Raw genomic sequence first — 15,313 nt, 5'->3', positions numbered from 1 at the left:
CCAGCAGAACTAGGAAACAGCTCTCACCTTTGTCCCTAGCCCGCCGGAGATCATCAACCAGTGCGACCAAGGCAGTTTCAGTCCCATGATGAGGCCTGAATCCCGACTGGAAGGGATCCAAATGGTCCGCTTCTTCCAGGCGTGCCTGGAGTTGTTCGGCAACCGCTCGCTCAATCACCTTGCCCAAGAATGGAAGATTTGAGACTGGGCGATAGTTGGCCATCGTGGCCGCATCTAAAGATGGTTTTTTAAGAAGCGGTTTAATAACCGCCTCTTTCAGCGGGTCTGGGAAGGCTCCCTCACGGAGGGAAGCATTCACCACCCCACGAAGCCCATCGCTCAGTCCTTCCCGGCTAGCTTTTATAAGCCAGGATGGGCAAGGATCCAGGAGACAGGTGGTTGGTTTCACTCGTCCAAGCAGCCTGTCCACATCCTCGGAGGTAACAGATTGGAATTGATCCCACTCAACTTGACTAGACAGAACTCTAGCACTCTCCCGCCCCGGCCCTGCTCCCACGGTGGAGTCTACTTCTTCCCGAATCTGAGCGATTTTATCTGCAAAAAACTTTGCAAAATCATTGCAGGAGAACATGTGGCCCGTACTGGGCCCCGATGTTGCAGGTGGTTCCGCTAAATTGTGAACCACCTGAAAAAGTCTCCTGCTGCTGTTTTCTGCAGATGCAATAGAGGCGGTGAAGAAATTCTTCTTTGCCGTCGCTATCGCCACTTGGTAGGCTCGACGTTGAGCTCTAACCTGTGTCCGGTCAGATTTGGAATAAGTTATCCGCCACCGGCGCTCTAGCCGTCTCAACAATTGTTTCATTGCCCTCAGATCCGTGGAAAACCACGGGGCTGTCCGGGCTCCATGCAATCAGAGAGGGCGCTTCGGAGCCAAACAGTCAATAGCCCTGGTTAACTCCACATTCCAGCGGGCCACCAGGGAATCAGCTGAAAGGCCATCAACATGGGATAAAGCATCTCCTACCACTCTCTGGAAACCATTTGGATCCATTAAGTGGCGGGGGCGGACCATCCGAATTGGTCCCACCTCCCTGCAGAGGGGATGGGTCGCAGAGAAGTCCAGTTGCACCAGGAAGTGATCTGACCATGGCACTTCTTTCGTTTCGCTTTTACTTAGTGTCAGATCACCAACATCCATAGAGGTAAACACCAGGTCCAAGGCATGTCCGTGGCTATGGGTTGGGCCAGACTTATTCAGGGACAGCCCCATGGAGGCCATGCTTTCCACGAAGTCCCGAGCGGCCCCTTGTAAGGTCGTGTTGGCATGGATGTTAAAATCCCCTAGGACGACCAAGCTAGGTGTCTCCAGGAGAACATCCGCCACGACCTGAAGCAGCTCGGGCAGGGAATCCTTGGTGCAGCGGGGAGGTCGGTACACCAAAAGGAATCCTGTACTGCCCCTATTGCCCAACTTCCAGAACATGCACTCGGAAAACTGGGTCTTCCCAATAGGACGCCTGGTGCAAACTAATGACTTCCTAAAAATCACTGCAACCCCCCCTCCCCGCCCACATGACCTGGGTTGCTGTGCGTAAGAGAAACCTGGTGGACAAGCAGCGGCAAGGACAGGCCCATCTGCTTCATCCAACCAAGTCTCTGTTACACATGCCAGGTCAAGTCCTCCATCCATGATCAAGTCATGGATGGCAGTGGTCTTATGAATCATTGACCTGGCATTGCACAGCAGCACCTTCAGGTCATGTGGGTATCCCTTGCTGATTCTAGTATCCATCCGGTCAGGACCAGACCCGGAGGCAGGAATAGTCCTCAGACAACGACTAAACCTGCCCCCTCTGTAATGACATGGTCTAGTCTTAGCGTAACTCCTCCTCCTACCCGTGATCACTGAGATCGGTTGCCCCAGTGCATCCCCCCCTGTGGAACATGCCCCAGCCATTTTGTGGGCTGGTGCCCACTCCCCGGCAGCCCTGACCCCTCCCCCTAAGATCAAAATAAGACTTTAAACAAACAAACCAAACCAATAAAACAATACAAACAAAAAAATGTAAAAATTACAAAAACATCAGAATAAAAAATAATTCCCCAAGCCCAACCAAACATCCATCCCACCCCCCAAATACAAAAATCCAAAAGAAATTTTTTTAAAAAACACTTTAAAAACACTCTGTGCCCCTCCGGCAATAACAACTGTCCTAGTGAGGCCTGTCAGGCCCCGCCCTGGGCCAGATGGTAAGTGGCAAGAGCAGGGCCCTCAGGCACTCACTCAGGGGAGTCCTCCTGGGCAGTGGCAGCAAGCAGCACGCAGTCCTTATGAGGCTTCAGGCCCCGCCCCAGGCCAGATGGTAAGTGGCAGGAAGGAGCAGGGCCCTCAGGCACTCACTCAGGGGAGTCCTCCTGGGCAGCAGGCAGCAAGCAGCACGCAGTCCTTATGAGGCTTCAGGCCCCGCCCCAGGCCAGATGGTAAGTGGCAGGAAGGAGCAGGGCCCTCAGGCACTCACTCAGGGGAGTCCTCCTGGGCAGCGGCAGCAAGCAGCACGCCGTCCTTATGAGGCTTCAGGCCCCGCCCCAGGCCAGATGGTAAGTGGCAAGAGCAGGGCCCTCAAGCACTCACTCAGGGGAGTCCTCCTGGGCAGCAGGCAGCAAGCAGCAGGCAGTCCTTATGAGGCTTCAGGCCCCGCCCCAGGCCAGATGGTAAGTGGCAAGAGCAGGGCCCTCAGGCACTCACTCAGGGGAGTCCTCCAGTTGCCCTACCTCCATCCACGGCTCCTCCGCCGGGGCTGTTGCTTCTGTCTTCGCTGGCCAACTCAGCTTCCTACCCAGCCATGGCACCTGGCTGGCTGGAGAAGCCCAACTGCAGCTATTGGGACGACAACTGGAGCAGGTAAAGCAAAGCAGCTTCAGGCCTCTTTGTGGGCAGGTGAAATTTGTTCACTGCCACAGCTTAAGAGGCTCCAGAGATGGCTCCAGAGCACTGCTGCTGCTCCTGTGAGTGTTTGGGAAGACCGCTCCCTCCTCCAGCCAATTCCATCGGGCCTAGGGGGCGGGGCCTACACTCACTAATACCCTGAGCAGCTCTCTGCAGCAAGTGGCAAAAATGTTTCTAAAATTTTAAAAAGTGTTCTTAATCTGCTGCACCTCAAATGGTGGGTTTTTAAAAATATTATTTTATTTTATTATTTTCTTTTTGTTTGGGGAGGGACAAATGTTTAGTCGGGGTGGGGAGTAGTTTAATTTTAGCATAATTGGTTCTTGCTTTGTTTTTACTTTCACTATTTTGTTAAGTTATTGTATAGTTTGTATTTTGCTTTTTAAGGGGAAAGGCTCAGGGCTGCCTGGGCGTGGGCCTCAGCCAACAGAATAGCTGGGGCAGGTGCCAAGGGGGGATGTATTGGGGCACCCGATCTTAGTGATCACGCGCAAGAGGAGCCATTACGCCAGGACCAGTCCGTGTCATTACTGAAGAGGCAGGTTTAGTTGTTTTTTGAAGACTATCCCTGCCTCCAGGTCTGGTCCTGACCGGAAGGATACTGGAATCAGCAAGGGAAACCCACATGACCTGAATGTGGTGCTCTGCAATGCCATATCAATGATTCACTGCCATCCACGACCTGATTGTGGATGGAGGATTTGACCTCCATCCACAGAGACTTGGTTGGATTAAGCAGATGGGCCTGTCCTTGAAGCTGCTTGTCCACCAGGTTTCTCTTACGCATAGCAACCCAGGTCATGTGGGCAGGGTGGGATTTTTTGCAGTGATTTTTAGGAAGTCACTAGTTTACCCTGGGCATCCTATTGGGAAGACCCAGTTTTCTGAGTGCATGTTCTGGAAGTTGGGTAATAGGGGCAGTACAGGATTCCTTTTCGTGTACCAACCTCACTGCTGCACCAAGGATTCCCTGCCCGAGCTGCTTCAGGTCATGGCGGATGTGTTCCTGAAGACACCTAGTTTGGTTGTCCTGGGGGATTTTAACATCCATGCTGACACGAACTTACAAGGGGCCACTCGGGACTTCGTGGAAAGCATGGCCTCCATGGGGCTGTCCCTGAATAAGTTTGGCCCAACTCATAGCCGTGTACATGCCTTGGACCTGGTGTTCACTTCTACAGTTGTGGGTGATCTGACACTAAGTAAAAGCGAAACAAAAGAAGTGCCATGGTCAGGTCACTTCCTGGTGCAACTGGACTTCTCTGCGACCCATCCCCTCTGCAGGGAGGTGGGACCGATTTGGATGGTCCGCCCCGCCACTTAATGGATCCAGTTGGCTTCCAGGGAGTGGTAGGGCATGTTTTATCCCATGTTGATGGCCTCTCAGCTGATTCCCTGGTTGTCCTCTGGAATGCGGAGTTAACCAGGGCTATTGACTGTCTGGTTCCGAAGCACCCTCTCTGATTGCATGGAGCCTGGACAGCCCCATGGTTTTCCCCTGAGCCAAGCGCAATGAAACAATTGCTGACACAGCTAGAGTGCCGGTGGCGGATAACTCATTTTGAATCAGACCAGACACAGCCTAGAGCTCAATCTGGAGCCTACCAAGTGGCAATGGCGATGGCGAAGAGGACCTTCTTCACCACCTCTGTTGCATCTGCAGAAAACAACAACAGGAGACTCTTTCAGGTGGTTCACAATTTAGCGGAACCACCTTCGTCGCCGGAGCCTGGTACAGACCCCAAGATCTCCTGCAATGCTTTCGCAAAGTTTTTTGCAGATAAAGTCACTCAGATTCAGAAGGAGGTAGACTCCACTGTGGGAGCAGGGCCAGGGTGGGAGAGTGCTGGAGTCCTGTCTAGTCATGTTACATGGGATCAATTCCAATCTGTTACCTACGAAGAAGGGGACAGGCTGCTTAGATAAGTAAAACCGACCACCTGTCTCCTTGATCTTTGCCCATCCTGGCTAATAAAAGTGAGCGGGGAAGGGCTGGGCAATGGGTACTGTGGGGTGGTGAATGCTTCCCTCTGGGAGGGAGCCTTCCCAGACCCGCTGAAAGAGGCAGTCATTAAAACGCTTCTTTAAAAAAAAATCTTTACACCCAGCCAATATGGCCAACTATTGCCCAGTCTCAAATCTACCAATCTTGGGCAATGTCAGGTTTAGCGCTTCTCCCACACAAGACTCTGGCAGTTTAAGTAGCTGAGGTTTATTTCTCAATAACTGGCTTACAGCAGTCCCAGCTTCCACAACTCATCCTTCGCCATTGGAGTCAGTTGACTCGACTGGTTTCTGACCCCTCCCAGGCCAGATATACGCCACGTCCTTGCCCGCCTCTGCTCTAATTGCCTCCTACTTCTTGGTGTCTCAGATGCAGCTAATTCCTCCTCCTCTGGAGGTGGAGACTCAGGTGCAGCCAATTCCTCTTCCTCTGGAGATTCCTTGCTACTAGTAACCTAGTCTGCTTCCTCCCTCCACCCTCTTTGTTTGGGCTTGTGCAGGAAACAGTGGTGGAACTCTCTCTGCAATAATGGGGCATGCACATCCTCTGCCTTCTGCCAATAATTATCCTCAGGCCCATAACCTTTCCAGGCAACTAAGTATTGCAGCTTCCTCCTGCAGAGCTGAGAATCCAATATTGCTTCTATCTCATATATCTCCTCTCCCTCCACCATTACCTGTAGTGGAGGAGGTTGTCTAGGTTTCTGATATTGATGGGCTGGTGTGACCGGTGATAGGAGAGCCCTATGGAATATGGGGTGTATTTTCATAGAATTTGGTAGTTTGAGCTGGAACGATACAGGATTAATTTGTTCCACTACCTCAAACATCCCTACCCTTCGTGGTCCTAACTTCTTGCACCTCCCTTTCTGAGATAAGTCCTTGGTGTACAACCATACTTGATCTCCCACCTTGATCTCAGGCCCTGACCGTCTATGCTCGTCTACACTCCTCTTGTACACTGCCTTGGTGGTGTCTAGCTGCTCCCTCAATAATCCGTGTAAGGTCTGCATTTCTTCCACGAGGTGCTCCGCCGCCGGCACCGACAGGTTACTCCAAGGGTCTGGGAACACTCTTGGGTGTTGTCTGTAGGCTATAAATGGAGCTTGCTGGGTTGACGCGGCACAGCATTATTGTAGGCGAACTCTGCCAGTCCCAACTTGTCCACCCAGTCCTCCTGCTGATAATTAACATAACAGCAAAGGTACTGTTGCAGCGTTGCATTGGTTCTTTCCAACTCTCCATTGGTTTGAGGGTGTCTTGATGAGGTCAGGCACACTTCCATGTCCAACAGCTGTATCATCTTCTAAACCAGCGAAGTGAATTGTGTACCTCTGTCTGAAATAACCCTCAATGGCAACCCGTGCAACTTAAACACGTGGTCCACAACATCTGCGCCATTTTTGTGAATAAGTCCACCACCACCACCCATATCACGGTCTGTTTCCTTGACTCTGGCAGATCTGTGATGAAATCCATTGCGACTGTCTCCCAAGGTCCTTGTGGGGTGGGAAGCAGCTGTAGCAATCCCTCAGCGTTTTTGCCCGCTGGTAGGTCTCTCACACTCTCACATACTCTTTTGTCTCTTCTCGCACTTTTGGCCACCAGAATCGCCTCGTGAGCTGATACAGTGCCTTGTAGTATCCAAAATGACCTGCTGTAGGGTTATCATGACACTTGTAGCACGCGAGCCCGAAGTTCTTCCGCCGAAACAGAGTGCCTCCCTCTTGAACAGTAAACCGTCTTTCTCACTGAAGCCTTCAACACTGTCCCCATTTCCTCACATTGCTTCTAGTTTATCTCGTACGAACTCATCCGCTACCGTCTGCCTCTTAAACTTTGCGAGGTCCACTACCCATGCCGCTGCCAGTTGCAGTTGGTCTGGTTTCAACATATATTTCAACCCGGTGTCTGGTTCTCCCTCCAAGTAGTCAGGCTTTTGGAACGGAGCATCTGCTCTCTGATTTTGGTGTCCTGGTACATATCTTATCCGGAAGTTGAATTGGGCAAAAAACTCTGCCCATTGGCTCTGTCTCTGATTCAGGTGCCTCTCAGTTCTCGAGTACTCCAAGTTCTTGTGGTCGGTGTGCACCTCTACTGGGTGTTGGGCTGCTTTGAGCAGATGCCTCCACACACCCAGAGCTTCCTTTATGGCAAGCAATTCTCTTTCCCAAATGGTATAATTCAACTTCCAATAATGAAACGCACACAGTCTCAGATCTCCATTCCTGTCCTGCCACAGTTCTTTAGTTGGAGTGTCTTCATTCTTCCATCCTTGTGCTATTAAAACTCTTGCCGCCGTTGTCACATACATGAAAATATTTTTCAATTTCCTTGGCAGGTCTTTTCCTACAATCCCTAACAAAAATGCTTCAGGTTTTTTTTTAGAAATGTTAAATGGAACATTTTCTTCAACTCATTATATATCATTTCCCAATTTTCAAATTTTTTTGCTACAATCCCACCACATATGGTAAAAAGTCCTCCTCTGGTGTTCTCTCAGTCCCAGCTGCAAGGACGATTGCACAAGCTCTTCCAAGGATTCAAGAGGCCCTATTCTCGATAACTCATCCAAAATTGATTCACTCAAGCCTGCCTGGTACAGTGCAGCCACAGGTTTACTGTCTAGCTGCCAGCCCAGTTTTTGAACTAACAAGCTGAATGAAGTACAATAGGCAGAGACAGAATTCTTGCCCTGGCGTAGATTCAGCAGCTGCTGCTCTGCCGCTGCATTCTTAAACATACAATTCTTTATTATTATTATTATTAAATTTTTTAACAGATTTTTCTTTTACAAATTATTCAAACATTTCCATATTTACCATTTCACAAATTACAAATTTTTGACTTCCACCGGTTCCTCCCACAATCCTCATATTTATATGTTTGTTACACATTTTCTTTATAATATATTGCCAGTTAATAAAATCCTCTCTTCTTATTTCTTTTACAATACCCTTTATCATCACAAAGCCTCTTTAAACCCAACTAGCGTTGTCTGTTCATCACAGATATTTTCCAGATAAATCGTAAACTTTTTCCAGTCCTCGGTGAACTTGTGGTCTTTCTTATATCTGATTTTCCCAGTCATTTTATCTAACTCTGCAAAATCCATAAGTTTCATTCTCCACTCTTCCACTGTCGGTAGTTCTTCTTGTTTCCACTTTTGGGCCATTAAAATTCTTGCCGCAGTCACTGCATATTGGAAAAGTTTAAAGTCACTTCTATTAATTTCTCTTCCTGTAATTCCTAACAGAAAAGCTTCTGGTTTCTTTACAAATGTGTATTTAAACATCTTTTTCAACTCATTGTAAATCATTTCCCAAAAGCCCTTCACCTTCTTGCATTCCCACCACATATGAAAGAAAGACCCTTCCTTTTCTTTACATTTCCAACACTTATCACATGTTTTAAACATTTTTGCAAGCTTAACCGGGGTGATATACCATCTATATACCATTTTCATTATGTTTTCCTTTATCGTCATACATGCAGTAAATTTCATATTTTCATTCCATACTTTTTCCCAGTCTGCTAATTGTATATTATGACCAAAATCTCTGGCCCAATGTATCATGACCGATTTAATCTCTTCATCCTTTGTAAACCATTCCAGTAACATTTTATACATTTTGGACAATATTTTATAATCATTATTTATTATCTCTATTTGAAATCTGGACTCTCTTTCGATGTATCCCCTTTCTTTAGAATCTTTTTTAAACATTTCATTTATTTGAAGATAATGCAACCAATCATGTACATGATCCTTAACTTGTTCGTATGGCTTCATTTTCCATTTCCCTTCTTCCTTAATAACTATGTCTCCATAAGTGATCCAGTGCCGTCTCATATTTATTTTCTTTACACTCATCATCTCCAGTGGAGACAACCAATGTGGTACTTTAGGTTCCAGAATGTTTTGGTACCTCTCCCATACTTCTATTAAAGAACCCCTAAAAATATGATTTTCAAAACTTTTGTGGGCTTTCTTCTTTCCCAACCATAAATAGGCGTGCCAACCAATTCTATTATCATGACCTTCAAGGTCTAGCAACTTATTATTTTTTAATGTTATCCACTCCTTTAACCAACAGAGACAAGATGCTTCATAATATAGTTTCAGATCTGGCAGGGCAAAGCCACCTCTTTCCTTCACATCAGTTAACAACTTAAATTGTATTCTTGGCTTTTTGCCCTGCCACATATATCTTGATATCACTTTTTGCCATTCTCTGAAGATCTTTGTCCCTTTGATTATTGGAATCATTTGGAATAAGAATACCATCTTTGGAAGCACACTCATCTTGATCGTTGAGATTCTGCCCCAAAAGGATAATTTCATCCTACCCCAAACATCGAGGTCTTTCTTAATGCCATTCCAGATCATTACATAATTATTTTGATATAAATCAATATTCTTTGGGGTTAACCATATTCCTAAGTATTTTACCTTCTTTGCCATCTCCATCTCTGTTTCTATTTGCATTTCTTCCATTAGAGTCTGGTCTACATTCTTACCCATTAACTTGGTTTTTCTTTTATTTAAGATAAACCCGGCCACCCTACCAAATTGGTCAATTTCCTTTAACACCTCTTTCAAACTGTTTGCCGGGTCTTCTATCGTAATTACTAGATCATCGGCAAAGGCTTTTACTTTGTATTCGTTTCGACCTATTGTGACCCCCTTTATTTGTTCATTTCCTCTAATTGAGCTTAGAAGGACCTCCAGGACCGTTATAAACAGCAAAGGTGAGAGAGGACATCCCTGTCTTGTACCTTTCTTTATCTTTACTTCTTCTGTTATTACATTATTTACAATCAATTTTGCACTTTGCTCTGAATAGATTGCCTTTATCCCATTGAAAAAGTCCTCTCCAACTTCCATCATTTCCAAATTTTTCAACATAAATTCCCATGATATATTGTCGAACGCTTTCTCTGCATCTATAAACATTAAAATGGCTTGTTTCTCATTCCTGGCAGTCAGATATTCCAAAATATTTATTATGTTCCTCACATTATCTTTCATCTGTCTGCCAGGAAGGAAACCCGCCTGATCTTCATGGATAAATTCCTGCAGTATCTTTTTTAATCTTCTTGCCAAAATTCCCGAGAAGATCTTGTAATCTGTGTTCAACAAACACAGTGTTTGTCTATAATTCTGTGTTCTGTCTATAATTCTTCACTTGTGTAAGATCCGCGTCTTGTTTTGGTATAAGTGTGATAAAGGCTTCTTTCCAAGTTCCTGGTATGTCCTGCTGTTTCATAATGTTATTCATAAATTCTTTAAGTGGTACCGTCAGAGAGTCTCTCATTTCTTTATAATAAGTCGCTGTAAACCCATCCGGTCCTGGTGCCTTCCCTTTTTTCATTTCTTTTATAACTTGTATTATTTCCTCTTTCTCAATCGGGGCACTCAGTCTGTCTTTCTTTTCTGTCGGGATCCTTTGCACCTTTTTTTCTTGTAAATATTTTTCTATTTTCTTCATATTATTTTTCTCTCGTTTTGCATATAAATGTTTGTAAAAGTCCAAGAATCCTTTTCTGATACCTTTTGGATTCTCTATCTCCTCTCCGTCCACAATGATTTTGTTGATTGTACTTTGTTCCTTTCTTTTCTTGATTTGCCATGCCAGCAATTTACCAGGTTTGTTTGCAAATTCAAAATTCCTTTGTCTTAATTTTTTGATGTTCCATTCCACTTCCTTGTTGATAATCATAGCGAATTGCGTCTGCAGGGCTTTGATAGTTTGTTTTATTTTAACGTTGTTCGGTTTTTTAATTAACTTTTGCTCATTGTCCATTATTTGTTTCAGGATTTCCTTCTTTCCTTTCTCTTTGTTCTTGTTTTTAATTGCATTCTGTTGAATAAAAAATCCCCTCATTACGGCCTTGCTTGCATCCCAAACTGTACTCATCTTTGTACCTTTATTCATATTGTCCGAAAAATACTCCAACAGTTTTTTCCGTGCTTCTTGTATAATTTTTTCATCTTCCAAAAGGTACAATTCATCATCTGCAGAAACTCGCTCAGATTTGATAGGGCATGGTGCTTACTAGCCATAAGTGGCATTGCCTTCAGGCTGGCTGATTACATAGGCAATTTTTGGTCCTGTGTGAGTGCCTGGAGGCAGTTAAAGGATGGATCGCGGCTAACAGATTGAGGTTGAATCCTGACAAGACAGAAGTACTATTTGGGGGGCGGGGGGGGGCAGGTCCTGAATGGGGTAATTGCACCACTGAAGAACCAGGTCACCGCCTGTTAGTCATTTTGGGCTCACTGCTGTCCATGGAGGGGCAGGTCAATTCTGTGTCCAGGGCAGCTGTCTACCAGCTCCTTCTGGTACGCAGGCTGAGACCCTACCTGCCCGTGGACTGTCTTGCCAGAGTGGTGCATGCTCTAGTTATCTCCCACTTGAACTACTGCAATATACTCTACGTGGGGCTACCTTTGGGGGGGGGCTACGTGGGGTGACCCAGAAACTGCAATTAATCCAGAATGCAGCAGCTAGACTGGTGACTGGGAGTGGCTGCCGAGACCATATAACACTGGTCCTGAAAGACCTACATTGGCTCCCCATACGTTTCCAAGCACAATTCAAAGTGTTGGTGCTGACCTTTAAAGCCCTAAACAGCCTCAGCCCAGTATACCTAAAGGAGCGTCTCCACCCCCATCGTTCAGCCCAGACACTGAGATCCAGCTCCGAGGGGCTTCTGGCGGTTCCCTCATTGTGAGAAGTGAGGTTACAGGGAACCAGACAGAGGGCCTTCTCGGTAGTGGCCCCCACTCTGTGGAACGCCCTCCCATCAGAGGTCAAGGAAATAAGCAGCTATCCGATTTTTAAAAGACATCTGAAGGCAGCCCTGTTTAGGGAAGTTTTAAATATTTAATGCTGTATTGTTTTTAACTCTCGATTGGGAGCCGCCCGGAGTGACTGGGGAAACTCAGCCAGATGTGCGGTGTATAAATATTATTATTATTATTATTATTATTATTATTATTATTATTATTATTATTAAAAAATATGGTCCAGCCCCCCACAAGGTCTGAGGGACAGTAGACCGGCCCCCTGCTGCAAAAGTTTGCTGACCCATCTATGGCCTCATATATGAGAAAAAATCTATAGCCAGGGAGGCTCACCTGGTTCCTTTGTTACATATCTTTAAGCACCAGGCAAAAACATTCCTCAACTCTCAGGCCTTTAGCTAATTAAACAATCTGTGGCTTTTTTAAACATATTGTTTTGTTAGTTACTAGGTTATGTATTTTTGCGTTTTTATATTGTAAACTACCCTGTGATCCTCAGATGAAAGGCGGTATAGAAATTTAAATGAATGAATGAATGAATGATTATTATTGGGTTGGGTTTTAAAAAAACAGGCCAATTTATGGAAGAAAATCAGTGATTAAGATGGCTGCATCAGTTGCTCTTAAATATTAGATTAAATATTAGATGGCAAAGGGAAGAAAATAATCAGTCGGGAATAGTCAATCTTAAGCCCTCAGTCAGTGGCAAACCAAGGTCAGGTGGTACCTGGTACGGAAAATTTCTTGTCCCGTCCCCCCACACACATTGGGGGGGGGGGGGAAATGCCTGCAGAAATGCTGCGCCCTGCCTGGTAGGAGGGGGAGGGGCAGATGCCCCCCCATTAGGAACTGGATCCTAGCCTGCACCCTGTTTTGGCAAATGGGGGTGCAGGCTGGGACTTGGGCTGTGCCAGGGGGTGGAGCAGGCAGAGCCGATGGAGGTAGCATGTATTTTGTTAAAAATATTGATTTATAACTAACTCTTCAGGTTTTATGGAAGCGACTATCATTTGTTGTTATTTTTATCATAAGCTCAGCCAAATATAATATGTTTAAGTTGAAGAATGACAATGGGAGAGTGTGGTAGATCACTACCAGTTTTTGATATTGGAAAGTGGATCAAACCTTGATGGAAGTTGGACATGCCTGGTCTAGGACACCAGGTGCTATTAAACAAGCAATACCAGTCTTGATGGACCACTGATTCACCCTGAGGCTATGAATCAGTAGAGGCAGGAATCTTCAAGGCAACATTTTTAGCATGGGAGCATTCTCTTCATTTTTCTCCTAGTATCAGACTCTTTATCAGGAAGGGTCACCTGGGTAGAGCAAGGCTTGCTGCTTCTTTTTGCTGCTTTAGTCAGAAAGTTTTGCCCAACTGTTGCACTGCCAGAAGGCTGTGCTCTTTTGCCAACATGAGAGGCTGGACAGCCATCACTTGGGAATTGCTGGATGGAACATCTTCGTGATGGATATTGAGTAGTTTGGTGGGACTGGTTGTGTTGGTGAACAAGGTGTATGAATTACCATCTTCCTGAACAGCAATATTTCTGCAAAAGGAGTGGTGAAATTGATGTAATAAAGTTGTTCTTCTGATCCACCAAAGATTTTTTGAAAAAAATAGTGGCACTGAAATATGAAATCCTCAGAGGTGGCTGATGAAGGTACAGTGTTGCCAATGGCTGCATAGTGCTTAAAAAGCCAGGAGAAGACTGTAGGTTCACAGGCTCCTCTCCACCTCCTCTGTCAAGTTGGAATTCTGCTACTTGGCTTTAACACTGCTACGTATATTTGTTTTGTTTTATATTTTCAAATGTAGATCTCCTGATTTCTATGAAGAAGTGAAAATTAAGCTGCCAGCTAAACTCACAGAAAAACATCACCTGCTATTCACATTTTACCACATCAGTTGTCAGCCAAAGCAAGGAGCCTGTGTAGAAACTCTCCTGGGATATTCAGTAGGTCAATTTTGGTTCATGTTGGCAAGTTCTTAAGGAAATAGACATTTTCCACAAAGCTCAACGTTCCACTGTAACAATTTCCCCCTGCAAAACTTGCAAAAGATTTTTTCAACCAAAGGCAAAATTATTTGAATTTCTTATGCGTGGATGCAAGATTTCAAAGGAGCATGAGTGAAATATAATCCACCACACTATCATGTTTGTAATGTGTACGGCAAAAGTGCACTAGAAACATAGTTGCAATACACTTGTATATATGTGCAAGGCATATGTAGCATAGTTCAAATGACAAGAAAATGAGACACGCATAGGTCACAGACATGTGTGCCAGTGTCTGTTGCATCTGTTGCATATATGATAGTGCATGGACTGGGTACATGTCTTAGATCCCACATATAACTCATGGTTTACATGTATATCACACCTGTCATATAGGCATGTGGCATGTCATCTGTCATCCCAACTAGGAATGACTCCGTCCAGGAGCAGCTGCAGCTCTGGTGTATAAATGTATAGCCTACCAAGAAGAGTAATCTGCCTTCATTTGGTTGGACTCTTAAAAAGCTATTCATAATTTTTGGTTCAGAACTAATCACTTTTACAGAACAAAAGATGGTGGCAGTGATCCAGATAACGTCTACAAAGTAGCTATCAAAGAAATTAGACTGTAAAAGTCTTTACATTATCCACTATAGGAAGGAATACAATCTCAGTTGGTATTTAAATATTTTACTCAAGAATATAATTAAGCCAGATCAGTATCCAGCATCACATGAAGTAATGATATAACACTGTTTTTCCATTCATTTCTTCAGTGGCTGCCAATTCTGTTAAATGATCGTCTCCAGACAGGCCATTATTGCCTCCCTGTTGCCTTGGATAGACTGCCTGCCAACTATTCCATGCACTCAGCAGAGGTAATGGGAAAAACTACAGAAAGAAACAGTCTCCCCTTTTAAACAGACACGATCGACTTTATTTTCAGTATAATGCAGAGGTGGGCCACTTTCCCTCAAGAGGGGACCGAGAGACAAAAGTGTTCTGCATTATCTAACCTGGAATAAAGATTGTCCAAGTCAATTGATTGACTTTCCCCCAAGTCAAGCATCCAGGATAAAAGACGGGGGTGGCAGGCACGCCGAGTTCCACCCAATATTGGGGGGGGGGGGGGCTGGCACGCATGCATGATGTCACATGGTGGGAGGAAGCCCAACGGGGCCTAGTTGCAGCTGCAACCTGACGGGGCCTGCCAGGCTGCGGAATATTAGGGGGCCCAGCCTCCTCTGGCATGCTGGGGGGGGGGGGCATTTATTTTTTATCAAATAAAATGCCACTCCTTCCAATTGTTCTGAAACTTATTAAAAGGAAGAAGAAAACACTTTGGGGAAAATAAGGAGGGAAACAAATAGGAAGGAAAGAACTCTGATAAGATGGAAGACTGAGGAAGCTTCCTAGGCCCTTTTAAAATGTGGGGGGTTTTTAGGGGGGTGTTTTTGTTTTTGATTATGTATTTTGTGATTTTGTATTTTGATTTTGTTCTGTGAACCGCACTGAGACCTCTGGGTATAGGGCAGTATATAAATTCTAACAACAACAACAAGGTGTAAGGGGCTGCATAAAATGAAGTCC

General features: G+C 45.3%; 1 protein-coding gene across 5 annotated transcripts in view; it reads left to right on the top strand.

Annotated features, from left to right (window-relative positions):
- Positions 1–15,313, top strand: part of DOCK8 (dedicator of cytokinesis 8) — a 222,054-nt gene that overhangs the window by 110,163 nt on the left and 96,578 nt on the right. For all 5 annotated transcript variants that reach the window (XM_028748429.2, XM_077935898.1, XM_077935899.1 and 2 more), the window contains 2 exons: positions 13,543–13,681; positions 14,500–14,601. In XM_028748429.2, coding sequence (XP_028604262.2) covers positions 13,543–13,681; positions 14,500–14,601 — 241 coding nt within the window. The remainder of the gene's footprint in view (positions 1–13,542; positions 13,682–14,499; positions 14,602–15,313) is intronic.

This window comes from Podarcis muralis, chromosome 11 (assembly GCF_964188315.1).
Source record: "Podarcis muralis chromosome 11, rPodMur119.hap1.1, whole genome shotgun sequence".
NCBI lineage: Eukaryota > Metazoa > Chordata > Lepidosauria > Squamata > Lacertidae > Podarcis > Podarcis muralis.
Note: the sequence above shows the minus strand (reverse complement) of the source record. Positions and strands in the feature narration are given on the sequence as shown.